Here is a 27,869-nt window from a genome sequence, read left to right on the forward strand (position 1 = left end):
CTAGGAGAACTTGAGGGACTTCTTCAACAAGGCCAAGGGCTTAGATCTTTGTCCTGTTAGGAAAAAAGGGGATTGTAACTTAGGGCACATCTAAAGGCTGAAGTTTGGCTTACTTGCTTTGGATTCCTGCAGGGAATCAAAAGTCCATTGCTGATGGAATGGGACATACCTAGCAATTTTGCACATCTTCTGTCCCCAGCCATAAATTATTCTTCTCTTGCTAAAATGTTGACATGCGAGGCAGACGTGGCTTTCAGCAGGTTCTGACCAGTTCTGGAGAACCGGTAGCGGAAATTTTGAGTAGTTCAGAGAACCGGTAGTAAAAATTCTGACTGGCCCATCTATTCTCGGCCTCCCGAGTCCCAGTTGATCGGGAGGAAATGGGGATTTTGCAGTATCCTTCCCCTCCAGTGGGATGGGAATGGAGATTTTACAGTATCCTTCCCCTACCACGTCCACCAAGCCACACCCATAGAACCGGTATTAAAAAAAATTGAAACCCACCACTGATGTGAGGGTCTGGAGGGGGTCTCACCAAGGAGCCGTAGTGGTGCAGGGGTTAGAATGCAGGATTGCAGGCTAACTCTGCTGACTATCAGCAGTTCGATCCTGACCGGCTCAAGGTTGACTCAGCATTCCATCCTTCTGAGGTTGGTAAAATAAGGATCCAGATTATTGGGGGCAATATGCTGACTCTGTAAACCTCTCAGAGAGTGCTGTAAAGCATTATGGAGAGGTATAGAAGTCTAAGTACTATTGTTTTGAGGTACTTCTGTTCAGAGTCCAGGCAATGGCTAAGCCCTTTGTACCTTCTTCCATTCTCCTTCTCTTCATGGGTTTTTGCCCAACCAAAAGCTTATGATAGCTCAGCTTTCTCTAAACCAGGGGTCTCCAACCTTGGCAGCTATGCTGTCTGAGGTATTCTGGGAGTTGAAGTCCCCAAGTCTTAAAGGTGCCAAGGTTGGAGACCCCTCCTGTAAACCAATATCATCCAACAAAGTGGCACTGCAGCTGGGATTTCCAGCCAGAAGTCTAATCAATCTTAGGGACAACTGACTGGGGAATACATCCACACAAAATAAGCGTGTGAAAGTTGTTTTATGCCTTTCCGCATGACCTGCCAGCATGATCTATTTTTTATGATGATGCATCTGGGAGGCAGACGTCCCAGGGAAGTTCAACTGAGATAATATGGGTCATCAGAAAATTCCTCCACCTTAACATACTCTGAGACTGTTCATGGCACTCTACCTCCGTTATTGGGGAAAGCATTCCGTAATTTCTCCATGATATCTTCTAGACACAGGCTGACATCTTGGGACTTTGCGTCTACTTCATCTGTGAGAAAGGAGAAGAAAAGTGGTCATGCCAACACTGCAGAAGAGACCAGGAAAACATCCAAGATGTCTCTATATACCTCCCGAATACTCCTGGGGCAATATAAGTCAGCCTACTCCACTTAGCAAAAGCGATGCGGTGGCTCAGCAGCTAAAACGCTGAGCTTGTCGATCGAAAGGTCGGCAGTTCAGAGGTTCGAATCCCTAGTGCCACGTATAACGGGGTGAGCTCCCGTTACTTGTCCCAGCTTCTGCCAACCTAGCAGTTCGAAAGCACGTAAAAAATGCAAGTAGAAAAATAGGGACCACATTTGGTGGGAAGGTAACAGCGTTCCGTGCGCCTTCAGCATTTAGTCATGCCGGCCACATGACCACAGAGACGTCTTCGGACAGCGCTGGCTCTTCGGCTTTGAAGAGCAGAGCGGAGATGAGCACCGCCCCCTAAAGTCGGGAACAACTAGCACATATGTGCGAGGGGAACCTTTACCTTTACCTTACTCCACCTAGCATTGCAAAGACCCCGGTCCTACCTCTTATCAACAACTGTATTGTTTTCTTGGCTGCTACTTTAAGTTTTTTAAGTTTTGCATTTACCGGTGCTTTGGTAAATTTATCATGTAATTTTTTTTCCTCGCTCTTGTTCTCTGCCCAGACACTAATTGAGAAAGGTGACTTTAAAATATCGAGTCAGTGTTCCTCAACCACGGCAACTTGAAGAGGTGTGGACTTCAACAGGTGCTCCAAGAGGCCCATTTTTAGTGAGTCACCAAGCATCAAAATGAGGAACTCTGAGGGAAAATACTTTACCGAGAAGAAGGACGAGCTTCACAGCGTAACAGAACCCACCTGCCATTTCTGTGTTTGGAGTGCTCGCATCTTTTTCCCTAGGCTGACTCTCTTCTGATGGTTGAGGAGAAGAAGCCACGGTGGAAGAAGTGGCCGAGCCTTCTTCTTTGGAATTGGCTGGTGGCTGGGGAAGATGGCAAAGAAAATTATCAAAGGCCTGCAGCAGCTTTTGGAAATTAAGCTACGAGCTCTCTGTGAGCTCTCGGGTTGCGAATTGTGTGCGTGAATCTCAGCTCAAGAAATGTTCTATAAAAGAGAAACAGCACATAGATAGAAATGATTGCTGTAACATGTCAAGACCTGTTAATGCAGGGGGAGACAGAAATTAAGATGAAGTGAAGATAGGACTGTAAAAAAAAAAAGTGATTTTATTCACTTTTTCGGCTTGTGAAGTATCCGGATTTGCTGGAGGAAATGGGAACAAGCAGATTGGGAACAATTTGGTGAGATTCGCTCAAGGTGGAGACCAGTGGTGAAATGTAAAATTTGTTATTACCGGTTCTGTGGGCGTGGCTTGGTGGGTGGGGGGGGGTAATGTGACTGGATGGGCGTGGCCAACTTTTTTTTTAATTTTAATTTTTAAAAGCATTTTTTCGGCCGAAGAAAAGTTGCTTTTAAAAGTATAAAAAAAAGCCTCTGATGATCGCAAGGCTCAGCTGGGCATGGGGGGTGGGCAGGGATTTTTGCTACCGGTTCTCCGAACCACCCGCCGTCATTGCTACCAGATTGGGCGATCCGGTCCGAGCCGGGAACATTTCACCCCTAGTGGAGACCATCCAACTGCATCGACTTCAAAATACTCAGCCATGGCGTTCCGAAAACTGGGCTGGAGAAGGTTGAATTGGGCCTTGATCTTATCTAGGCAGGTTCTGAATTAATGGATAAAGATGCAGGTATGCATGTTTCAGGTAAACAACAGTCCCAACGTCTCAGCAGTAAGACGGTGGATCAGGCTGAGTGAGAAGTTGTGGATTCTGTTTTCCTGGCAATACATAAGCAATGAGTGGAAAGTTTTGGCCAATGACAATAAAGCTGCAGTCTAAATGAAGGTCTTCATATGGATTGAATGTCAGTCTAAATCAGCGGTAGGCTTCACATTTTCTTACCACTGGTTCCTCCCGTGCGCCGTCCACGCCAGTGGTGGGTTGTTACTGGTTCTCCCCGATTCTTACGAACCGGTCGTGGAAATTTTGAGTAGTTCGGAGAACCGGTAAATACCACTTCTGCCTGGCCCCGCCCCCAATCTATTCGCTGCCTCCCGAGTCCCAGCTGATCAGCTAGAAAGAAAAAATCAGGGCTCACTTGACAAAGAAGAGAGAGAGAGAAAAAAACAAGACACTGTAGCTTTAAATTGAGAAGCCAAGAAGCCTCTCAACTGACCAGCTAGAACTGATGCGCTCCTTGTAAACCGCTCGGTGGTGGTAGATTGGCAATTGAGGCCAAGGTGCCTGAAAGTGGTTTCTGATGCTCTCGGTGGTGGTAGAGTGGCAAAAAATTGTTTAAACTCTTGCTGTGGCGCTTCAAAGTGCCGCCCTACAGCTGATCAGCGGTAAAAGGCAGTGTGGTGGTAGATCGGTGTGCTCCAAAAACAAATGGATAGACCGGAATGCTCCAAAAACAAATGGGTAGACCAGTATGCTCCAAAAACAAATGAGTAGACCGGTATAGCTCTGCAAGCAGTTAAAAGCCTGGTAGACCAGTACCTCTGCTAAATCCTAAAGAATTGTTTGTCACATGACCATCAAACCACGCCCACAAAATAAGCCACGCCCACAGAACCGGTAGTAAAAAATTTTAGAACCCACCCTGGTCCATGCATGCGCTTTGCTCACATGCACGCCTTCCGCACATGTGCCCAGCCTCAAAAACGAGCCTAAATAGGTTGGCATAGAGCCAGGGTGGGCCCACCTGTGATTTCCACTACCGGTTCATGTGAACCGGTCCGAACTGGCTGAATACCACCTCTGGTCTAAATGAGATTCAAGGTAACTCAGAGCAGATCATTTGGCTATTTTCCATTTCTTCCTACCCACAAACCCGTCCCCTTCGACAGAGTAAATTACTGGGGTGCAGTTACCTGAAGAAGCAGCTCCCTCAGGCGCTGCAGCTGAGATTCCAGCTGCTTGTTGTGGTCCTCCAAGATTTGCATCCGGGTCTCCAGGCGGCTCTTGTGCTGTCGAAGAATGCGGGCTTCGGCCAAGAGCTCTTCACTGGGTGGATCCTGGGCCGTTTCAGGAGCTCCTTGGGCGGACTCGGCTGCCTCTTCGTGCTTCCACTTCAGACGTCTCAGCTCTCCCTGAAGGACCCTGTGGAAAGGAAACCTGTTAAAGCAACCAGCTCTCAATTGCTAGACGGCAGAAGAGAATGAAGGTTTCCATGGACGAGAACATTTGTAACTCAGGGTTGAACTGTGGGGTCATTGGTACTAGCTGAGCTTGGTTGTTTTCTTGCAGACGTTTCATTACCCAACTAGGCAACATCATCAGTGCGCTCTATCTCTTTGTTGCCATCTAGTGGTTGTCTGAATATTTGCGGTCTGGAAATTTTGAGTAGTTCGGAGAACCAGCAAATACCACCTCTGGCTGGCCCCAGAGTGGGGTGGGAATGGAGATTGTGCAGTATCCTTCCCCCAGGAGTGGGGAGGGAATGGGGATTTTATAGTATCCTTCCCCTGGAGTGGGGTGGAAAGGGAGATTTTGCAGTATCCTTCCCCTGGAGTGGGGAGGGAATGGAGATTTTGCAGTATCCTTCCCCTAGAATGGGGTGGGAATGGAGGTTCTGCAGTATCCTTCCCCTGCAATTTGCCTGGATTTTAGAAGACCAGATCTGATGGACCTAAGGAAGGACGTCAGGAGCTCTGCAGTAGAATACGTGCTTCCCGTGCAGAAGCCACCCCTCAAGGGATCAGCATCATCTTACCTGTTTTCATCCTCCAGGTGGGCCAAAATTCTTTCCAGTTCTCCTTTATCATCTGTCCTGGTGCCATTCTGGGCCTCTTGGCTGGAGATAGGTTCTCCGTCGGGGACAGGGCTGGAATGGCGCAAAAGATATTGATCTTCATCCCTGTTGTGAATAGAGCTATGATGAGGTTGAGGTAGTGGAGAGAAGAGCAACCGGGTTGTGAGAAAGGAAGGATGTGAATCGATGGAGAAGAGATGGAGATGCGAAAGGGACCAAAGCTTCCAAGAGAAGAGACAGGTGGGAACGTCTAAATTCTCATGCGTTTGCCAGGGTCTATCAACCCCAACTGCCAACCTAGCAGTTCGAAAGCATGTAAAAAATGCAAGTAGAAAAATAGGAACCACTTTAGTGGGAAGGTAACAACTTTCTGTACGCCTTCGGCGTTGAGTCATGCCGACCACATGACCACGGAGACGTCTTCGGACAGCTCTGGCTCTTCGGCTTTGAAACGGAGATGAGCACCACCCCCTAGAGCCAGAAATGACTAGCACGCATCTGCGGGGGAACCTTTATCTTTACCTATCAACCCCAGAAGGACCATAAAAAGGTAAAGGTAAAGGTTACCCTCGCACATACGTGCTAGTCGTTCCCGACTCTAGGGGGCGGTGCTCATCTCCGTTTCAAAGACGAAGAGCCAGCGCTGTCCAAAGACATGTCCATGGTCATGTGGCCGGCATGACTCAATGCCAAAGGCGCACGGAAAGTTGTTACCTTCCCACTAAAGTGGTCCCTATTTTTCTACTTGCATTTTTTTACGTGCTTTCGAACTGCTAGGTTGGCAGAAGCTGAGACAAGTAACGGGACCTTACCCCGTTACGCAGCACTAGGGATTTGAACTGCTGAACTGCTGACCTTTAGATCGACAAGCTCAGCGTCTTAGCCACTGAGCCACCGTGTCCCTATAGAAGGACCATATCTGCCCCATGTTTCCCTTTAAAGGGTTTCCTCCACTGATCAGCCATTTCAGGAAGAAGTAGCACCAGCAGGATACATTGTCCTGGGGGCAATTTTGGGAAGTGGACAGGGCAATCTGATGCTCTCCATGACCAACTGGACACCTGGCAGAGGGAGGTGGCCCACCAGAGGATGCTCAGCCTAAAGTCCTCTCTAACTCAGAAGTGACCCTATGAATAGTGATGGTTTATTTTTGACCCCACATTAGACCAGCCAGATCAAATCTAACCAGATGCATAGGAACTAGGTTCCTCTGCCTGGTATCTTCTGGCCTCCTCATTTTCCATCATTGCAAGATGAGTTGGCTTGATGGGCTAGATTAGATCTGCGGGCTGAGAGGGGTCCAGGTTGACAAAGAATTGATATGCAAAATAAGAGAAGAAAAAAAAAGGGGGGGGGAAGGTGAGAAGTTGCAACTCACAAGCTATCATCTGGCGAAAGGTTGTCGTTGTAAAAGGAAGAAGTCTGGCTTTCCATCTCTGCAAGCCTACAAGAGAAGGAAAGCAGAGTCAATAAATGATGATTTCCCCTTTGTCATCTAAGGTTTGCATCCTGACGTTTTTGTGATGTTTATTAATATGGATTTTAAGACAGACACAGGCTTCAGAGGATAATTAGAACTGCAGAAAAAACGATGGCTACCAACCTGCCTTCCATTGAGGACCTGTATACTGCACGAGTCAAAAAGAGGGCTGTGAAAATATTTACAGACCCTTCACATCCTGGACATAAACTGTTTCAACTTCTACCCTCAAAACGACGCTATAGGGCACTGCACACCAGAACAACTAGACACAAGAACATTTTTTCCCCAAACGCCATCACTCTGCTAAACAGATAATTCCCTCAACAGTCAAACTATTCACTAAATCTGCTTTACTATTAATCTTCTCATCGTTCCTGTCACCCATCTCCTCCCACTTATGACTGTATGACTGAACTTGTTGCTGTATCCTTACAATTTAAATTGATTGTTTCCTAGTATGATTCAATTGCTTATTTGTACCCTATGACTCTTCTCTTCTTTGTGGCAGTCTCTGAGATATCGCAAAACTGCTCTCATGTCTCCCCTAGTCCTTCTTTTCATTAAACTAGACATACCCAGTTCCTGCAACTGTTCTTCATATGTTTTAGCCTCCAGTCCCCTAATCGTCTTTGATGCTCTTCTCTGCACTCTTTCTAGAGCTATCAGATGGTTGGCCTTGGGCAGCAAGGTGCCTTAGACTTTCCTTGCCCAATCCTGGTTCCTTCCTTGAGAGCTTCCAAATCTCACCTGCTAGCAAAATGCTCAATCCGAGAATGGGTGTCAGCATGTGGTAACATCGGAGAAGAGGCTGGCCTGGAAGAAAAAAGAAAAGAAGCATAAAATTTTAAAAAGCCAACTAGCGGATCAATGAAAACATCTGCTACATTAGTGGGAGCTTTCAGTTGGACAAGGAAAAGGTCTCTGAGAACAATAGAATAGAATTGAATTGATTTTTTATTGGCCAAGTGTGATTGGACACACAAAGAATTTGTCTTGGTGCATACGCTCTCAGTGTACATAAAATAAAAGATATGTGCCCAACTTCTTTACATACATAATTTTTATTAAAGAAAGATTTTACCGAGTTGAAGGATAAACACAAAACGATACAGAATAAAAATGATAAAGAAAAAAAGAGTGAATAGACATAATAGGCTTCCCTTCCCTCTCATATCCATCCTCCCTTTTTTTCTTTTTTTTAATCTTTTAATGACCCCGTAATTCTTTGCGGGGTGGAGTCGGGGCAACTGAATGGAGCTAAGTGTTTACTGGCCGGATGCCCTTCCTGTCGCCAATATGGAGTTTTCTTCAGCAGATATTTACCCATTGTGCCCAGAGAGAAAAATATCTGCCACTATCTAGGATCGAACTCACAGCCTCCTGATTGTGAGGCGAGAGCTCCACCTCTAGGCCCCTCCCCTCATATCCACCCCTTATTAATTGGTAAACCCAGAAATCACCCGTTCATTCTTATCCATTTTCAACAAAAAGCCCATAAAAGGTTTCCAGTCTTTTATAAAAGAGGAACAGTGCCCCAAATGCCCAAACCTAGCTCTGGGTTGCTCAGAGGAGCTGTGAAGTGGAAGGCAACAGGATTTCACAGCTGTCTCTCCACTTTCAACTCACGTTTCAATGACATCTGCCTCCAGCACGGATTGGACTGGTAGGTACCCTCTCTGGGGATGCTTGCTGAAGTACTGCTTGGAACGGAATTTGTTTTTCAAGGTGGTAGCAAAATCCCTCATGTTCTCGCTGGAAGTGGTCTGTAAAGAACCAGGATTAAGAGACAGGGACACCTTCAGCCTAGCACTTGACTGATTCTAACAGGAGCAGGACAGATCTTTTGGAAGATTATAATCAGGACATGGAAAGCAAGAAGTTGTTGAGCTATTCTGAATCCTGACAAATAGCACCAGCCTTGCAAGGTAGCCCAGACAAGAAGTACCATATTTTTCGGAGTATAAGACACACCGGAGTATAAGACGTACCTTAGTTTTTGGGGAGGAAAATAAGAAAAAAGCTGATTGGCAGGTGGATCAACCTCCTGGAATACCCCCAATCAGCTGTTTCCAGAGGTGAATTTTAGCAACAGGTTCCTTGGTTATGAGCTCTGTGCCTTGCTTTTTTTTCAGCCTCTGAAACCTCCCTTTAAGAGGCTTTTTTCAGCTTCTGAAACTTCCATTTCAGAGGCTTTTTTTTTTCAGCCTCTGAAACCTCTCTTTAAGAGGCTTTTTACAGCCTCTGAAACTTCTGTTTCATTTAGTCATGCCGGCCACATGACCACGGAGATGTCTTCGGACAGCGCTGGCTTTTTGGCTTTGAAACAGAGATGAGCACTGCCTCTTAGAGTCGGGAACAACTAGCATGTACAGTATGTGCGAGGGGAACTTTTAACTTTACCTTTAGTCTCCCTTTATTTCTTTGTTGGTAAAATAAAAATATAAACCCAACACACAAAAAAAAGTTTGTCGCGAAAGCGACTGCCTGCAAAGTCCCCTGGATTGGGGCTGAAAGGCAAAAGCAGAAGCAGTATGCTCCATCCCATAGTTGGGTAGAACAGGTTGCTCTGGTAGACCAGTTTCACCGGAAAAACACTTCATCTGAAGTATACTTCCCTGGATACTCCAATCATTATTCTTGCCTTATTTTTTTTTTTCATTAAAAAAAAAAAGAGATCAGTAAACGTAAATGTAAAGGTTCCCCTCGCACATATGTGCTAGTCGTTCCCGACTCTAGGGGGTGGTTCTCATCTCCATTTCAAAGCCAAAGAGCCAGGGCTGTCCGAAGACGTCTCCGTGGTCATGTGGCCAGCATGACTCAACGCCAAAGGCGCACGGAATGCTGTTACCTTCCCACCAAAGATGGCCCCTATTTTTCTACTTGCATTTTATACGTGCTTTCGAACTGCTAGGTTGGCAGAAGCTGGGACAAGTAACGGGAGCTCACCCCGTTACCCGGCACTAGGGATTCGAACCACTGAACTGCCGATCTTTCGATCGACAAGCTCAACCACTGAGCCACTGCATTAGTAATAAGTAGCAAATTCTACCCTAAGGCCTATGCAGGACTGCACAATCTGCTGCCCCATAAGGATGCTAAGCAGAGCCTCCCTTAAGCAGCACCCAACCACAGTGCATAGTTCGTTGAAGACCATGCTCTTCTCTTCTCTTACCATCGTATAATATTCCATGATGGGATAATGCAGCTTGTTCCCTTTGCTGGCTCGTCCCGTCAAGAAACAAGCCTGGCAGATGTCCACATTGAACTGCTTGAGGCTGCGGTATCTGGAGTAACCGAAAAATTGTTCATCGTTACCGGCCAACTCAAATATTGATGTCAATCAAATGCCAGCACACAACCAAAACTCATTTCAATTGCACCAAACCAGGATACAGACAGACTCTGCATGATGGGATGCAATCCAACTTAAAACAAACTTTCATCTAAAAAAAAAATAAAATCCAAACCTGTTAAAACTACTATAGATTTTTCCTTCGGATATATTGTTTTGTATGTTTTTAAATTGCACCCTGAAGTATTGGTTTTCTGAATCAGATTTGGCAGCTGAATGCGGCATAGTTGGATTTTGTCACCTTGCATGGCACTGGCAAGCTTCTTTTCTTGATCTTCTGAAAACCCCGCGCATGGCCAGAAGTACAGGAAAGATCCAACTCAGCTGAAGTTTGTGACATGGAGAAATAAGAAGCAAGGTGGTGGGGTGGGGGTGCTTTGTTCTTGCCCTGAGGCTGATCAAAACTGAAAACAGAGTTCTTGTGTATTGACACTTGGCGACTGGAGAAAACTGAGTGCACCCCTGATGACCCATTCCTAACAGCTCTAAGTCTACAAAGATGTATCCAAGGATTTTGATTATGGCAATGAAAATATTTCTCTCTTATTCAGAGGTGTCAAACTCAATTTCCTTGACGGCCATATCAGGGTTGTGTTTCACCTCGGGGGGGGGGGCAGGATGGGCGTGGCCAGCTTGATATCACTCGTTTCGGGGGCATCTGTGGTGACCCGAGCGCTCTGCCAGTGAAAACGGGTTCACGGGCTCTTTTCGGCCGCAATGGCCTCCTGCTGCCCTCTGCCAGTGAAAACAGAGCTCGGGGAGGGGGGGCATGCACGGTCCTCCAGGGCTCCGTTTTTGACTGCGACAGCCTCCTGCTGCCCACTGCCAGTGAGAACAGAGCTCAGGAGGCCGCAGAGGGCGGCAGAGGCTATTGCAGCTGAAAACGGAGCCTGGAAGGCAGTGGTGAAAAGCAAATTTTTTTGCTACCAGTTCTGTGGGCATGGCTTGATGGGCGTGGTTTGGTGGCGAGGGGGAGTCATGTGACTAGGTAGGCGTGGCCAACTTTTTTTTTAAAGTATTTTTTACTACCGGTTCGGGCGAACTGGTAATAAAAAAAAAATGCTTTAAAAAAGTAAAAAAAAAGGTTCCGACGATCGCTTGGCACAGCTGTGATCATCGAAACTTTTTTTACTTTTTAAAGCATTTTTTTACCACCGATCTGCCGAACCGGTAGTTTTTATCAATACCGGTTCGCCCGAACTGGAGTGAACCGGTAGCATTTCACCCCTGCTGGGAGGGCTGCGCACAGCCCTCCCGAGCTCTGTTTTTGCTGTCAGAGGCACTGCAGGCTACTCTTTCACTGTTTCAAAGGAAGCCCTGCAGGCCAGATTTAAGCATCCCCGTGGGCCGGATCTGGCCCACGGGCCTTAAATTTGACACCCCTGCTCTTACTGAATGATTCATAAGGTTCCTCGGTCTTTTTTCCCTTTAGCTAAAAAAACCCCCAACAGGGCTATTTATATTGTTTGGCCTTGTTGAGTCTCCAGTCTTAAAAAGTTCTTAAAAAGAAAGCTTTTGTGTCTCATCCCTTTTTTTTCAACTTCATCCTTTCGCTTAAAAACGTTGCAGCCGTCTTGAGGGTGGCCCAATGCCTTTTTCAAACTGTTTGTTTGTCCGTCTACTGCAGGGGTGAAATGCTCCCGGTTCGGCCCGGTTCGGCAGAAGCGGTAGCAATGGCGGCCAGTGGTTTGGAGAACTGGTAGCGATGGCAGTGTGAGGCTCCGCCCACCTGCCCGGTCGTTACTTCCTGCTTTTAACCAGGAAGTAACCGTTTTTTTTACCCTCTGCATATGTGCAGAAGAATTTGCGCATACACAGAGGATCCACACGTGGAAGGCGCGTGCTCTTCTGAACCGGTTGGTAAGGTAAGTAGATTTCACCCCTGGTCTACTGCCAAGTCAGGCTCAAACCGAATCCTTTTTAATCTGGCTCCCTGAAAAATGACATCAGAGGCACTAAATCCAGACTGGCTACTTAGGGCTATAAATTTCTTAGCTGATGAACAATTTAGATATATCATAATGATTGATTCAGCCAGCCAGGGGTATTTGAATAAAAAAAGCGCACTCTTTCACACGGCTAATGGCTTATGATGGCTACACTTTGGCGTGAGCTGAGATACTATCAGTTCATAAATCAGAGTTGGACTCCTGAGATATAATGAATTCATTTGGCATGCAAGCTCCCAATCACTTTGTGTCAGGGATGAAATCTTAATTACCTTCCCTACCAGTTCGCCGTGCGCGCGCTCTCATTCTGCGCTCGTGTGCATTTGTCATGCACGCGCACAGACCCTCTGAGCATACGCAAACCCTTCTGTGCATGCACAGAGGGTAAAAAACAGGTTAAAACAAGGAAGTGACGACAACTGGGTGGGTGGGCGGAGCCTCGCGCTGCTGTCGATACCAGTTCTCCAAACCACCTGCCGCCATTGCTACCGGTTCAACTGAACTGGTCCGAACCAGTAGCATTTCACCCCTGCTTTGTGTGCGGCGTTTGAGGTGTGCTTAAAGTAAATGTACAGTTTATCACATAAACAGTGGATTGGTCTTTTGTCTGGAATTTTGCTTTTATGTACAGTTGCAGCAGTGATTTTTGAAAATGTTGAAACGATCAGTCTGTATCCACCAGCCTTCCAGCAGAAGGACCCTCGGTGTTATTTTCCATACCTGAAACCTTTGATGGGACATTGCCTGCAGATGGAGCACTTAGTCTGGTGTTTTACTTGCTCAGCAATGGCCACTCGGTGAAGGACGGCCAGCCACACCATTGACTGTGGCTCTAAGTTTGCCCATTCCAGGAACTGAGTTGCCTCAATGGATGCTTTGCCATTTCCCTAGAAGAAGGAAAGGAGACAATCAAATCCCACAACTTCTGAGGCTGTACACTTTTCCTCTCTGAATCTGTAATATAAAACTCCCCTTTTTAGGACTCTGTAATCCCTTAATTCAGGGTAGAGTCAGGGCGACTGGATGGAATTGAGCGTTTACTGGCCAGATACCCTTCCTGATGCCTAGGTGGAGTTCACAGCAGATATTTTTTCCTCCGAATCTATGATATGCTACATTCAGTTCCTTGGGTTTGAGAATGAACAGGGTTAAAATTATTGGATTTGGTGAATTTAACATGACAACAAATTGGATTAAAACAACCTTTGAGAGAATATGATTAGATATGCATGCTAGTCAGGATATTTAAGGTTTTCGTTTGTTTATAGTTTTACAAAGTAATGTTTTAGTCTAGCAAGTAATTTTTTAGTTTAAAGCCCCATAGGGTCACCATAACTTGGAAATAATAAGTCACAAAAGGAACTGGAATATTGTAATTGCATTCTATGACTATCTTCCACACCTCTTCTTGATAAGGGCTCCTATTAAGAATATCAACAGGGGTAAAATCAAGAGTGTCCTGGGAATACACGTTTGTCAAAAAAGAGTAAAGATGACAACTGCAGTTATCTGATCAAAGTCTTACTCCTTTTTTACATGTATGCAGCATGCCTGCCGCACGTCAAAAGATAACAGGGCTCCAATCACACGCCTCCACCTGCCATTTTTATTTTTCTAAACTCCCCCTCCACACAAATGCCCCTGGGAAAAGCGGAAACAGCTTCACTTACAAAGCGGAAACAGCTGCGCACACTGGGCTCCACATTGCTCCCGCCGAAGGCCGCCACTTCCCCCAGCTGCCGCGGGACTTGGATGGCTTCGTGGAGCAAGATGCCGAGATGCCTCTGGTCGCAGAGCCCGCTGGAGTTGGCCACCTGGCTGAAGAGGTCTGAAAGCAGAAAGGAAGGAAGGAAGAGCATGCATAGATTACAGGGAGGAGAGAAAACAGGAAGAGCGGCCTTCCTCATGCCATCTTCCCAGTCTCATAGGAAGAAAATAAGCTCGACTCAAACCTATGTCTCAACTGTTAAAAATGCAGAGGAGAAATTTTAGTTCTGCGAAGGCTCCAATTCTTTATATTCTCACTGAACTATAGTCCCCAGTGTTCTTTGGAAAAAGACATCTTTAACCACCGAGCCATTGCGCCCCTCAAGATTCTCTTCCCCAGATATTCCTCAATAAGGAGTACAGTATCTGGGAGAAAACAATGGCTTTGAGGAAGACATTCTCTTCCTCAAAACAGAAGACAACTCGAAATTTGGGAGACAATCTCTCTCTGGCAGGATGGCCCATCTCGTGTCATTCCCTATAGGTAAAGATTCCCCTCGCACATATGTGCTAGTTGTTCCTGACTCTAGGGGATGGTGCTCATCTCTGTTTCAAAGCCAAAGCTGTCTGAAGACGTCTCCGTGTTCATGTGGCTGGCATGACTAAATGCCAAAGGCGCATGGAACGCTGTTACCTTCCCACCAAAGGTGGTCCCTATTTTTCTATTTGCATTTTTTTACGTGCTTTCGAACTGCTAGATTGGCAGAAGCTGGGACAATTCACGGGAGCTCACCCTGTTACACGGCACTAGGGATTCGAACCGCTGAACTGCTGACCTTTCAATCAACAAGCTCAGTGTCTTAACCACTGAGCCACTGCGTCCCTTTTGTCATTCCCTATAGCTCTTGTCTATTGGGGCAGAAGCTTTCCTCCACTGCCAAAATTAAGAGCCGGAGAACGATGGAACATGGCTGCCATCCAGACCAAGGACCGTTTCTTGGATGCAGCTGCCCGTGACTCTCTCTCCATCCTTGCTAAATCTGGAAGCCTCCCCCTCGGATTCCACCAGCCGTCTTCTGCAGAGTGACTCACACTGGAATTTCTCCTTCACCTCCGTGCCGCAGAGACATGCGATGCCCGTCTTGAAGGAGAGCGCCCGCATCTTCCCGCTGCGCCCACTGAAAAGAAAAGGAGCGGGGTAAAAACGTTTTGTCCTCTGTTCCCCTGATAAAAAGCTCCATCTTTTTGCCAGCTTGTCAGATGAATGGGAACCCTTCTTTACAAAGCTTCTTTTAATTTCGTCGCCATCTGCTTCCTCGTCGTTTCCATGCGTAGTTCTAAGCCTCCCCTCCGGAGCGAAAGAGAGGAGAGGCCTGGAGAAGCTAACGAATTCCAGATCAGTTCAAATTCCTGTGTCCCCCCCCCACCCCGAGTCTGAATTTTGCTGGAGATTTCCCACATTGATAAAAGGAAAATAGCAGCAGCAACCCAAACAATGAACAGGTCCTGAAAGGGCCCAGCTTAGGAATGGATGAGAATTTTGCTGCCATAAAACTCAATATTTTAAAGATGTCCCGTTCAAGGTGAAGAACCTGGCTGGAATTCTTGGGCCGTGACTTTTAATTTTCCTCTAATAAATAACATTGATTTAATATAAATCCTAGGTTCTCACCCCTTGGATTATCTCCTTCCAGTCTTGGAAGGAGGAGCATGGGGGAAGATTTGTTTTACAGACAATGCAAAATGATTAATTTTATTGATATATTTGGAAAACCTACATGGCTGCCCACTCGCTGACATTGATTTTGGGTGGCTTATAAGTAGTAAAACCCGATATAAATATATATATATATAATAACCCCCACAACCTCCCTGGCAACAACACACAGCCAAAAAAGCCACTTGACGGGCTCCATCTCATTCTGGGTTGCCTAGGCCCATCGGCAAAAGAATGTCAAATTGAGGGCCAGTCTAATTTCTGCAGGGAAGATATTCCAAAGAGAGGGAGCCACCACGGAGAAGGTCCTTCTTCTGGGGCCCACCAGTTTCAGTTTCAGTTTATGAAACTGAAACCAGATGAAGGAGACGGGACATTCCTTGCCTCTAGTCAGTTGGGTGGATGTAACCAAAAAGAGATGGTTCCTCAGATCCATCTCCAAGCCATGGAGGTGGAACAATGGTGACAATAGCAATAGCACTTAGACTTATATACCGCTTCACAGTGCTTTACAGCCCTCGCTAAGCGGTTTACAGAGTCAGCATCTTGTCCTCAACAATCTGGGTTCTCATTTTACCAGCCTCGGAGGGATGGAAGGCTGAGTCAACCTTGAGCCGGGTGAGATTCGAACTACCAAATTGCAGTCAGCCGGCAGTCAGCAGAAGTAGCCTGCAATACTGCATTCTAACCACTGCACCACTGCGGCTCATGCTTGAGATAGACTTACAACAGGGGTGTCAAACTCGATTTCATTGAGGGCCACATCAGGGTTGTGTTTGACCTTGGGGGGCCGGAGCGGGTGGGGCCAGGGTAGGCGTAGTAGCCAGCTCGACATCACCCCTGTTGGGGGCACCTGTAGTGGTTTGAGCACTCTGCCAGCGAAAATAGGCTCCCGAGCTCCCTTTTCACTGGCAAAGGGTTGCAGGAGGCCATGGCAGCTGAAAATGGAGCTTGGGAGCCCATTTCGCTGGCAGAAGCATCGCGGGCCGGTCCTTCGCTGTTTCCAGGGTGGAACCACGGGCCAGTTCTAACCCCGCTGGCCAGATCTGGCCCCTGGGCCTTGAGTTTGACAGAGTCTTTCCTCGAGTCTCCAAGAGGGAGAAAACGACCTCCCCAGGCTCCAGAGGCCCTCTGGAGGCCAGAAATGGGCCCATTTCCAGCCTTCCTGAACTTCCGGTAGGCCCGTTTTTCGCCCTCGCCGAGCATCCTTGCGCGCCCTGCACTTACCTGCATCCAAAATGGGCTGCATGGGGGCTCCTGGGAGGGGCGGGGTGGGGTGGGCCAGCCACCAGTGGGATGTGGGGGTTCTCCACTCAATCTTAGCTAGAGGTTTGCCCGAACCCCTGCGAACCTCCAGCAGCCCACCCCTGTCCCTGACTTACAGTAATCATCTCATTTTTGCCCCAGGGATGAGTGAGAAAATGACTGCTTTTCTCTGAAGTAACAGTCCCAGAGAGAGAGAGACACACACACACATTTTAGTAAGCTTTTGTTGTTTGCATGGGTATCTGTCCCCAATACCTGTCAAAAACATTCAGCAGCCAATTCAAGCTCATGTCCACACAGAGAGGGACGTTGACCAGAATGCCTCTTTCCTCCTCCAGCCGCTCATACAGAGCGGTCAAGCAATGGATCACTTCGACCACGTCCATCACGTGGTCACTGGGCTGGAGCTCATGTTCATTAAAGACCTCCAAGGCTGTGGACAGCGTCACCATATCCACTGTGGGGTAGAAAAAAGGAGGGTCAAAACCAGGAGATGATTGCGGGAGACAAATGAAAAACAAAGCAGCCACAACACATCTCGATAGCAATAGCACTTATATACCGCTTCACAGTGCTTGACATCCCTCTCTAAGCAGTTTACAGAGTCAGCCTATTGTCCCCAACAATCTGGATCCTCATTTTACCCACCTCGGAAGGCTGGAAGGCTGAGTCAACCTTAAGCCAGTCAAGATTGAACTGCTGGCAATGGGCAGAATTAGCTTGCAACACTGCATTCTAACCACTGGGAAGGAAGGAAGGAAGGGAGGGAGGGAGGGAGGGAGGGAGGGAGGGAGGCGGGGAGGGAAGGGAAAGAAGGAAGGAGGGAGGGAGGGAGGGAGGGAGGGAGGGAAGGAAGGAAGGAAGGAAGGAAGGGCAATAGCACTAACACTTAGACTTATATACCGCTTCACAGTGCTTTACAGCCCTCACTAAGCGGTTTTACAGAGTTAGCCTGTTGCCCCCAACACTCTGGGTCCTCACACAACATCATCAAGGAGGAGATGGACGTGCAGGCAAGTCAGCCCATGCCCACATCTTCCTTCAAGGACACATATGAAGCTCATGGTGCAGACCGATTCTGAATTCTATCGGAGGCAAATGCAACTTGAGTGGACGGAGGAAGGAGGAAGGGCAAGGGCTTACGTCTCAAAGCCTTCTGCACCCGGCGTAGCTTCATGGCTGTACGGTAAGCGGAATACTTGATGTTGTTCAAGTCGGCTGAGAAAAGAAAAAAGGAGAGAAAGAAAGGAAGACGTCGATTTCATATCCTTTCCCTTGACAATTGGAGACCCTTGGCTCCCCAGAATAATCTCTTCTCCTTTTTAGGACCACCCAAAACACGTTGGAACTGCAACTCCCAGAGCTTGTTCTAGAGCAAGAGTGTCAAATTCAAATTCAAACCTTTATTGTCAGCGCACAACATCTGTACAATGAGATTGGTGGAGCTCCCTCAGTGCACCTCCCCTCCCCAACACAATACAACTCACAGTGAAGACAGAAAATCCCTAACCAATAAATCATATTAAAAAAACCACCCAGTCCTATTGCAGCAGTGTGAACATGTTACACATTGCGCCGGCCCTGAGGGCCAGGCTGAGACACCGCGGGCCGATCCTTCGATGTTTCCAGGGTAGCCCCGTGGGGCCAGATCTAAGCACCCTCCCGGGCCTGATCCGGCCTCCGGGCTTTGAGTTTGACACCCCTGTTCTAGAGTTTATTGACTGTCAGTTCCCACTGTCCATGAGATGGTATTACGGGTAGCTCTCAATTTGCAAAAGTTCATTTACTGACCATTCGAAGTTACAACAGCGCTGGAAAAAGTGACTTATGACACTTAACGACCATTGCAATCGGCCACGTGGTCACGTGGTCGCAATTCAAATGTTTGGCAACTGACTCGTATTTATGACGGCTGCAGTGTCCCCGGGTCACGAGATCCCCTTTTGCGACCTTTTGACAAAAACCAAGTCCACGGGGAAGCCAGATTCGGTTGAACTAACTTAACAATTGTGCAGCGATTCACTTAACAACTGTGGCAAGGAAGGTCATAAAATGGGGCGAAACCCACTTAACAAATGTTTCACTTTGCAACAGAAATGTCGGGCTCAGTTGTGGTCGTAAGTCGAGGATTACCCGTACGGTTTTTCTTACCCAGCGTTTGGTATAATTCAGTCATCTTTGGATGGTCCCAACAGGTTGTCTGGGCTTGGTGGCTAGAAAAAAATTTAATTTAATTTTTAAATTAAAATTAAATTTATTAAAATTAATAAATTAAGTCATAAGGCTACTTTAATTATGTTTGTCACACAGTTGCAAAGACACAAAGTCAGGTACTTCATGGATCTAGGATGGGAAGAAAAGAATGCCCAGGAAAAACTCCTATTTTTCACACTTCCACGCTTCCTGAATTTTGGTAATAATAATAATACTTAAATTGGATGCTTGGATGGAAACAAATAACACGAGTCCAAAGGCTCATATAAATAATACAAAATAATACACTTGGGCTCCTGCATTGAGAACATAACGGATTAGTACAGGGGAAAAAAAATCAATGATATTGATTTCTGCAAGGTGCAAATGAAGGTTTAAAGAAAAGGATATGGCAAGAGGACGGAAGGTTGCTAAGAATAACGAAGGTCGAGACACCAGAGGAAACTTTGTAAGACATAGCTTGATACTCACTTGATGTAATAAGGAACTTTATTGGGAGAAATGGCTCGTTCCCAGGGGACCTGGACTGAGGCTGCAAAGGAAAAACAAGAGGAGGTTTGTTAGCTCAGGGTTGAACTGCGGGGTTCTTGGTGCTCTCTGAGCTTGCCGGTTTTCTTGCAAATGTTTCCTTACCTTACTAGGTAACATCATCAAAGCTAGAAGGGGGAGGAGGAGGAGGAGGAGGAGGAGGAGGAGGAGGAGGAGGAGGAGGAGGAGGAGGAGGAGGAGGAGGAGGAGGAGGAGGAGGAGGAGGAGGAGGAAAAGGACTGTGGGATCTTGGTGCTCTCTGAGCTTGCTTGTTTTCTTGCAGATGTTTCATTACCCAACTAGGTAACATCATCAAAGCTAGAAGGGAGAGGAGGAGGGAGGAGGAGGAGGAGGAGGAGGAGGAGGAGGAGGAGGAGGAGGAGGAGGAGGAAAAGGACTGTGGGGTCCTTGGTGCTCTTTGAGTTTGCTTGTTTTCCTGCAGATGTTTCATTACCCAACTGTAGGTAACATCATCAGAGGTAGAGGGAAATGGGGTTTGCTCTCATTTTATGCCACCGGTATATAAAATCCCACGAGTATATAAAAGGAGAGCAATTCCCCATTTAGAGAAAAAAAAAAACCCAGTGCACCTACTCGACAGGAAGTGTTGAGATCCTGGCCCAAAGTCCCGGTGGGCATCTTGAAGGTGCTTCAGACGGTCATTGATGGAGACCTGTGCGGAAGATGGACCCGTCAAACTAAGTTGTGCGAAAAGTTCAGCCTTTCGGTCTGAGGAAGACGTTCCGTGGCTGAGCACGTCTAGAGACTTTTGAAAGCCAGCTGTTCTACCACCGAATCCTCCCCACAGAGTAGGGAACATGGGAGTTATAAGTGGTGGGATTCAAATAATTTAACAACCGGTTCTCTGCCCTAATGATTTCTTCTAACAACCAGTTCACCAAACTTCTCAGAAAGTTAACAACCGGTTCTCCCAAAGTGGTACGAACTGGCTGAATTCCCACCACTGGTTATAGTTCAGCACAACCCAAATGTGCCCAGTTGCAGGGAAAGCTAAAGTTGGGTACCAACTTACACATAAAAACATACGCAGCAGGTAGCTTCCAACTCCGCTTGTCTATATTTTGGGAAGGTGGGAGGCGTAGGAGGACCTGGGTCGAAAACAGACCAGACTAGGCACCAGGTTGCTCCAAGCCAGGGGTCACCAACCTTTCGGACCTCAGGGACCACTAAATTCATAATTTTAAATCCCACTAATATGAATTAGTGACGGGATGGGGTCCTTCAGGCACTTAGCTTGGCTGCCTGTTAGCAGAGAGAAGCGCCCGGGGTCAACCCTAGTTTTGATGTCCATTGCAGCTAGGAATCTCAAATACAGCCAAGAATGAATGTTTGTCTTGTAGCCAGCCTGGGCATTAGATCAGCCCTTTGCAAACTCCATCTCTCAAGGAGCCCGGCCGAAGTTTCACGCGCCGTTCGCGGAAGCGCCTAGACTCCCAGGGAAGGAGGGAAGGGCTGGAGCTACTAAACAGGTGGCCAAGCTAAGTGCCTGAAGGACCCCATCCCCTCAGCGAGCGGGATTAATTGCTTCGGTGGGCCATATCTGGCCCAGGGGCTGTAGTTTGAGGATCCCTGATTTAGTGCAATATTAAAAAAAAAATTGCAAAAACACAAAGATTTTTCTGTGGACTACCAAAATTTTCTCGCAGACTATCAGTGGTCCACGGACCACCAGTTGGTGACCGCTGCACCAAGCCTTGTGCAAGATGTCTCACCTGTAGCTGTTTCCAGCGTGTGTTGATCTGTTCTAGAGCACGGGAGTTTTCCATGGACAGGTGAACATCAGAGATCGCCAGCTGGTGTGCAAGGTCATTCACAAGTTTCACTCCGTCTTTCATGGGGGAAAGCTCCTCTTGGAACAACTGGGGAGCCACATCAGTCCAAGAAAAAGCAGGAGAGATCGAAGGGGGTGGGGGTGGGGGAAGAGACAGAGACAGAAAGAAAGCAAATAATCAGTAACCCAGGACGATGAGTCGTAGATTGGTCTTGGTCTCCGTCAAGCTTCTGACCGCCAACTAGTAATTCTGTGAACCAGAGATATTTTTATTGGGCATTCTACCAGAAAAATATGATAAAAAAGACTGCATATTTGATCCTGCATATATTAACTGCAACCAGAATAGTATTGGCGCAACAATGGAGAAATGATGAGATTCCGTCTGAGGGGAATGTAATTAAAAAAAAATTTAGATTGTGCAGAAATGGATAGATTAACACTTGCTATTAAGGATAAAGAAGAAACTGAATATTTTTTGATGTGGGACGTATTCTTTCAATGGTTAGATAACGGAAACAGAAGTCAGAAAGGAGGAGATAATAATGGAGGAAATGGTATAGAGGAGAGTTGCTAGATGAGGATGTTAAATGTTATGTATTAATGTTATTATAGTACAATATTGTTATATTATTAATAGGATGGTGATGAACATAATTGTACCCAGAACGCACACTGTTTGATGAAACAGCCTTGGTGGTGCAGCGGATTAAAGTGCTGTTAAGTAGCACTTAGCTGCCAGCTGCCTGCAATTACTGCGAGTTCAAATCTCACCAGGCTCAAGGTTGACTCAGCCTTCCATCCTTCCGAGATAGGTAAAATGAGGACCCAGATTGTGGGGGCAATAAGCTGACTTTGTATAAAAAAAGAACACTGCTTGGGGGGGGGGGGGAGCAAAAGCCCTACTAAAAGCAGGTATATACAAAAAGTATGAAGGCTATTGCTTAACGCATTGTAAGCTGCCCTGAGTCTCCGAAGAAGGGCGGCATATAAATCGAACCATCAATCAAACAATCAATCAATCAATCAATCAATCAATCAATCAATAAAATGGAAAAAACCTAGTAATTCTGTGATTACAGAACATTAACATGTCTTAAGAGCAGACAGGATTATCTTCGCACAATATTGGAAAAACAAAGAAACACCGCAAGACGAAGAGATAATTAAGAAGATGCTAGATTGCGCAGAAATGGATAGACTGACATCGAAATCCAAACAGAAAGAAGACAGAGTATTATCAAACATGGAACTTATTTTACCAGGGGTTGGAAAAAAAGGGCAGAGAGTAAGAATGTCTCTGCCAAGCTTCTGACCTCCAGCTAGTAATTCTGTGATTACAGAACATGATTTAAGAATTGATACATTGGGCGAATCCAGTCATTGTGATGTGTTCAACAAACTATCACTTACCAGGGGGAATGCACAAAATATGGAACGGTGATTGCATGAAGCATGCTAACAAATCTTTTCTGTCCTCTGTCTTTTTTACATTTGGCAAGAGTAAGGAATCAAATGGATGCCATAAGCCAGTGGTGAAATGCTACTGGTTCGCACCGGTTTGGGAGAACCGATAGTGATAAAAACTACCAGTTCGGGTGAACCGGTAGTAAAAAAAAAGCTACCGGTTCCTCTGAACCGGTATTTCTGACGATCAGATGTGCTGCATGATTTAAAATTGCTAGAATTCAGGAAATCCTGCTTTCTACTGAATCTAAATTGCGCGGCATAGCTGTTCCCCCCCTCGCTGTTCTACTTACCTTCCCAAGCCTCCTTTTTCTGCATGAAGCGTGCGTTTGGCACGCACCGCACATGTGTGCACACAGTATGCGTTTGGCGGCCAGCGAACTGGTGGCAAACCGGTTCAGATTTCACCACTTCCATAAGCCTTGTAGAGGTTGAAAGCAACTACTTCACTCCTTAAAACTCATCTGTTCTTCTCCCCAAACCGATCCTTGCTCTACTGATAGAGCAATACATCACACAAAATGTTGTAGTGTCTTCGAGGTGATAAATGCTCTACAGCCCTGACTCAACACAACATTGGACCCTAGTCACTTTGCATACTTCTAGAGTTAGTGCCCTGTTGCACAGTGAGATGCTGGGTCTACAGTACCTTCATCTCTCTAATTCAGGGTCGGCAACCTTAAACACTCAAAGAGCCACAAAGGTCCTAACCGGAAGCCCCCCATTCAATTCTGGAGCCGACCTGAAGTCCGGTTCCCCCACCATAGAGTCTCCTCCTAGTGCGGCGTCCTTTTTCCTTTTACCGACCGGTGACAGGGAGCCGCAGCACAGGGATGAAAGAGCCACATGCGGCTCCAGAGCTGCGGGTTGCCAACCCCTGGTCTAATCTTCCCTCCAGATCTCTTAAACAAGTACAGAATGAGTGACCAAAGATTACCTTGGTGGCTTGGATATGCTCCGGCAAAGAATCGATGAAGAGGTCTCCAATGGGTTCCCATGTCTCTTGCACACTTTCAGCTTGGTTGAGGGTGGTGCTGAGTTCTTCCATGGTCGCTTTGATCTCCAGCAGCTGCTCTAGGGTCCTCTCAATGTGACGGTGCTGGTCGACACAGCGGGCGGTCAGCTTTTCCCACAGTTCGCTGGCCACCGTCGCCTGTTTCCACACAAAACGGCTGATATTCTGGATCCGGTGTCTTGGGGAGACATCTAAAAAGAGAACATCGAGGAGGGAGAAGACCTGGTGTTGAATTTCCAGTAATGCAACTGTGTCATCAGCAGATCTGATGGATTTTCAAAAGTCAGAGTGGAGAGCAGAACATTAGAAAAGCCTTGCAGGATCAGACCAATCGTCATCTACGTAGTTCAGCATTCCAAATTACACAACTGTAGTCAGAAACTCCCTAGTACAGAAAGGAGGGTGATGATGACTCTGTTCCACTTGTGATAACCGACAGCTGGCATTTATTTTATTCTGCTTACAATTCAGGAGGTTGTACATATTTCGGTGACAAATAAATTAGCAGTAGATAAAAATAGAAGGCAACCAGGTTTTGGGAAGAAATGGAAGGAGGAGGAGATGGGAGCGAAGGATGGTTGGATAGTATTGTCTTCACCGTGGTTCCATGTACACATTTCCTCTGCAGGGATAGTGTTTATGACTTTACGGGCAGTCTATATCATGGATACAGAAGAAATGTTTCATGCAAATAATCTCAGGTTCAAATGTGAATAAATATAAAAATGCATTTAAGGCAGTAGTGGGTTTCAAAGCCCGGCGCTACCAGTTCACTATTGGTAGCGCGAATCGTTTTTGATGACGTCTGGGCGGGTGGGTGGAGCTTCCCACTGCTGTCACTACCGGAACACCCGAACTGGGGTGAACCGGGAGCAACCCACCACTGATTTAAGGGAAAGGGGAAAAAAATCTGTGGACAGAGAAGAAAAAAGAACTCCCCCCCAAAAAAATAAAAAAAAGAACATTCAATGAAGACAGAACATACTCGGCGAGTGTCGATTGAGAGATGATGGTTTGGAGAAGAGGAATGAAATGGAATGATATCCATGGGAAGATCATGGCTAGCTGGCTGGCATCCCAGCCAAGAGACAACACTATTTTATATTTTATAATATGGGAACTATTCGACAAATGGATAATTGACAGATACTGAGGTTAGAGGAGTGGATTTAAGTGAAATAGGGACATGAGAAAGAAAAACTGATGAGTAAATATTTTGATGGTTATATAATCGATACTATAATGGAAGATAGTTGTTCTGACTTAGGCTTCCTGAGAAAGCATAAATCACAATTTTAGTCCCAAAAAACCTCTTTTATTGAGACGGCTGTGAATTATGGTCATTCACAGCTCATAATGATTCACAAACAGTCTGTGAAGATTCCGATAGATGTCTGCTCGAGTTGACACAGTCTTTCAGGGTAATGTTGATAAGCACCCACCTTTATCTCCCTTGAAACTCTGCCAGATTAGTTTTGCAAGGCCAAACGGAGCACAGAGTCAAATGGACTTCTCAGAGCTTGAATTGACCATATGAACTAATTGCTTCCTGCAAAGGGTCACATCTGTTTGCTCCTCTTTTGTGTCTTATGGGAGGGGCCAATCATCTCCAAGCCTTACTCCTGAGTCGCCCCTTTTTTTCTTAATTGTTCTTACCCTCTGGCAGCTCTGCGCATGCGCGCACTGGGAACAGGCTCACACTGTTCTTCTGCCTTGCTAATGTCAGATTCCGGAGGCTCTGGAGGCAGCACATAACTACCAGATGGCCCTGGTCCCCTCTCTGCCTCCGACGCAGAGCCCTCGTCCGAGCTTTACCCAGACTCCACAACTGGCCCATGTTCCTCCCCAGCCTCCTCACTGTCTGACTCTGCTGCCAGCTCCGCAGACTACCAGCGGACCACAACAATAGTATACTTTTCAATAACGATTGATATTATCGCATATATGTTTATATATATGTATGATTATAATGATGTTTATACGTTAACACTTTGGACACCTAGAAAACACACTGTTCAACATAGAAATGAAATATGTGATATAAAACAAAAAAAATATTTAACACAAGAGACAACACTTGATGTACTGTTGCTGGAATAACTGGCTATCAATTATTTGGGTCCATTAGGCTTCCTGATTCTGAATATTTGATTTCCCCAGTTACTTCAGAAAGGTTCTTACTCATTCTGGGTAACCTTTTCCTATCAAAGGACTTTTCCTGGGCTGGGCTTTTAAGCCACAAGCTTTTAATAAAGTTCTCCCTAAGATACTCCTTTGAAAAGCAGGAGGGCATCTCTGTGTCCACTAACACAGTTCTGGAGAGATTATTTTTCAAGATGAGGTTGAAAGACCAATCCACCAGCCGATACACTCCACCAGCTGAGCTGGCAACCTTTTGAAGTTCTGAAGGAGTCAAGAATAAGAGAAAATGTTTGGAAAGTGCAAGACCAGAGGGATGGAGAAAACGAACAGATTTGCCAACCTTTGCTGTCAAGATTTACATCTTCCACTTCTTCAAACGGGTGCTGAGTAAGGAAAACTTGTGCCGATTCCAAAACAGAATAAATGTATGGTCCCCGAGACTTCACTTCTTCCATGAAGGCCTACATCAGGGAGAGAAGACCAGGAGAACCTGAAGTGAGAAGCCTTGCAGTTTCTCCTTTTAATTCATCTCTGTCTGCTAGAGAAAAAACAAACCAATTCTGCCTTCGTTTGCTCTTCTTTAAGCTCCCCGAAGGAATTACAACTCATGCATACACAAGTGCAAAAGTCCTAAAAATGTTTGTTTTAAGCGGCACCCCTCCCCCCGTGGCCCATTTTTGCTCCCAGGGGGGTGCAGCAGGGGTGAAATGCTCCTGGATTGGGCCGGATAGCCTGGTCCGGTAGCGATCGTGGCTGTTGGTTCGGCGATCCGGTAGCGATGGCAGAGCAAAGCTCCGCCCACCCACCCGAGTGTCATTACTTCCTGGTTTTAACCAGGAAGTAATGTGTTTTTTATCTTTTGTGCATGCAGAGGTTTTACACATGCGCAGAAGGTCTGTGCACGCATGTGATGTGTGCACGTACATGGCACGTGCGCTTCTGAACCGGTAAGGAAAGTAAGTAGATGTTGTGGCTCCGTTACCTGAGCCTGTGTCATGGGCAGGAGAGGACTCCGAGAGTGAAGGAGAGGAGTTGGCAAGGCCTCCCTCTCCAGGACCCTCCTCTCTGGCAATGCCTTCGGTGTCCGCCGAAGGGCAAGAGATAGGGCCGGGGCCAAGCACGTCCACGCACCCACAGGTGGACAGTGATGAGGGAAATGAGTCTTGGCTGGATCCTTGGCAGCGTCGCAGAGATAAGCGTGCGCAACAGAAGAAAACGCATGCCAGAGATTAAGCTGAGTCACTGGACCACACCCCACAGGGTATAAAAGGGGGTGAGGTGGCCATTCAGACTCTGTACAAAACTAACTAACTAACTCTGGACAAAACTAACTACTATCGAGTCACATTGCATCTTTGGAAACATTATCGGCCTTCGATTTATTTTATGAACTGGACAATTCTTGACTGTGTGTATTTTGTTTATGAGTAAAGTTCTTGGCAAGCAGCTACTGGGTTGCTGCCAAGCTTCTTATCAGAAGAATTGGTTGTCTGCCAGTTTATTTAACCCCCAGCTGTCTGTTTGTGTGCATGTGTGAGACGGGGACAGAACAGTAGATTTCACCCCTGGGGTGCAGAAGGCCGAATGCTGCCTGTCATACCCCCTGGCCACGCCCACCATGGCCACGCCCACTCAGCTAATCATTAATGCAGAGAACTGGTTGTTAATTTATTTGAATCCCACCACTGGGCCCAGGGAGATACGTGTTTGGAAACTCCTTGTGGATTCTGTTGGCTTTCTCAGATGTTTTGTAAGATGCTAGGATTGGTGTGGACTCTTGGTGCCTACCGTATGCCTCTCTTTCTCCTGCTGTACCAGGAGAACGTCCCCACGGAGCGGTAGCTGGGCAGAAATTTCCTCATCTTTTTGGCTAAGCCAGTCAATGATCTCCTGCAAAGGAATCTGCAGCTTGCCACTGTGATCCGAGAAGGCCTCTAGGCGAGCCCTGAGGAGACAAAGAAGACGTTGAACCCTGGGAGGACAGAAAAGAGGTGTGGAAGCAAAGTTACACTTGGGACTCTTGGGGCTGCTTACCGGAGGCTGTGTGATTTCTTCTTAATCTCATTCCAGCATAGATTCATTTCCAGGGTCATCGG

At 46.6% G+C, this 27,869-nt stretch overlaps 1 protein-coding gene across 1 annotated transcript; it reads right to left on the bottom strand.

Moving 5' to 3' along the window:
* DRP2 (dystrophin related protein 2) lies at positions 1–27,869 on the bottom strand. The gene is made up of 22 exons (XM_070951692.1): positions 27,808–27,869; positions 27,562–27,718; positions 26,114–26,234; positions 23,554–23,822; positions 21,091–21,237; positions 19,952–20,030; positions 19,301–19,361; positions 18,767–18,828; positions 17,759–17,833; positions 16,871–17,072; positions 14,725–14,810; positions 13,596–13,753; positions 12,646–12,812; positions 9,797–9,908; positions 8,251–8,387; positions 7,372–7,437; positions 6,520–6,585; positions 5,103–5,246; positions 4,261–4,489; positions 2,184–2,307; positions 1,252–1,338; positions 1–53 (listed from the first exon to the last, which is right to left on the bottom strand). Exons 1-22 carry the CDS (start codon positions 27,864–27,866, stop codon positions 1–3), a joined length of 2,661 nt encoding a protein of 886 aa, XP_070807793.1. The 5' UTR covers positions 27,867–27,869.

This window comes from Pituophis catenifer, unplaced genomic scaffold (genome assembly GCF_029215685.1).
Source record: "Pituophis catenifer annectens isolate HBS135680 unplaced genomic scaffold, rPitCat1.0.hap2 SCAF_11, whole genome shotgun sequence".
Taxonomy (NCBI): Eukaryota; Metazoa; Chordata; class Lepidosauria; order Squamata; family Colubridae; genus Pituophis; species Pituophis catenifer.

Coding starts and splice junctions, on each gene's coding strand:
- DRP2 (XM_070951692.1), bottom strand. CDS start 27,866: ATGACCCTGGAAATGAATCTATGCTGGAATGAGATTAAGAAGAAATCA. Junction 13,754..14,724: donor GGTGAAGGAGAAATTCCAGT/GTGAGTCACTCT, acceptor TTCTGCTTTCAG/ACCTCTTCAGCCAGGTGGCC. Junction 9,909..12,645: donor TGTCCCATCAAAGGTTTCAG/GTATGGAAAATA, acceptor CGGTTACTCCAG/ATACCGCAGCCTCAAGCAGT.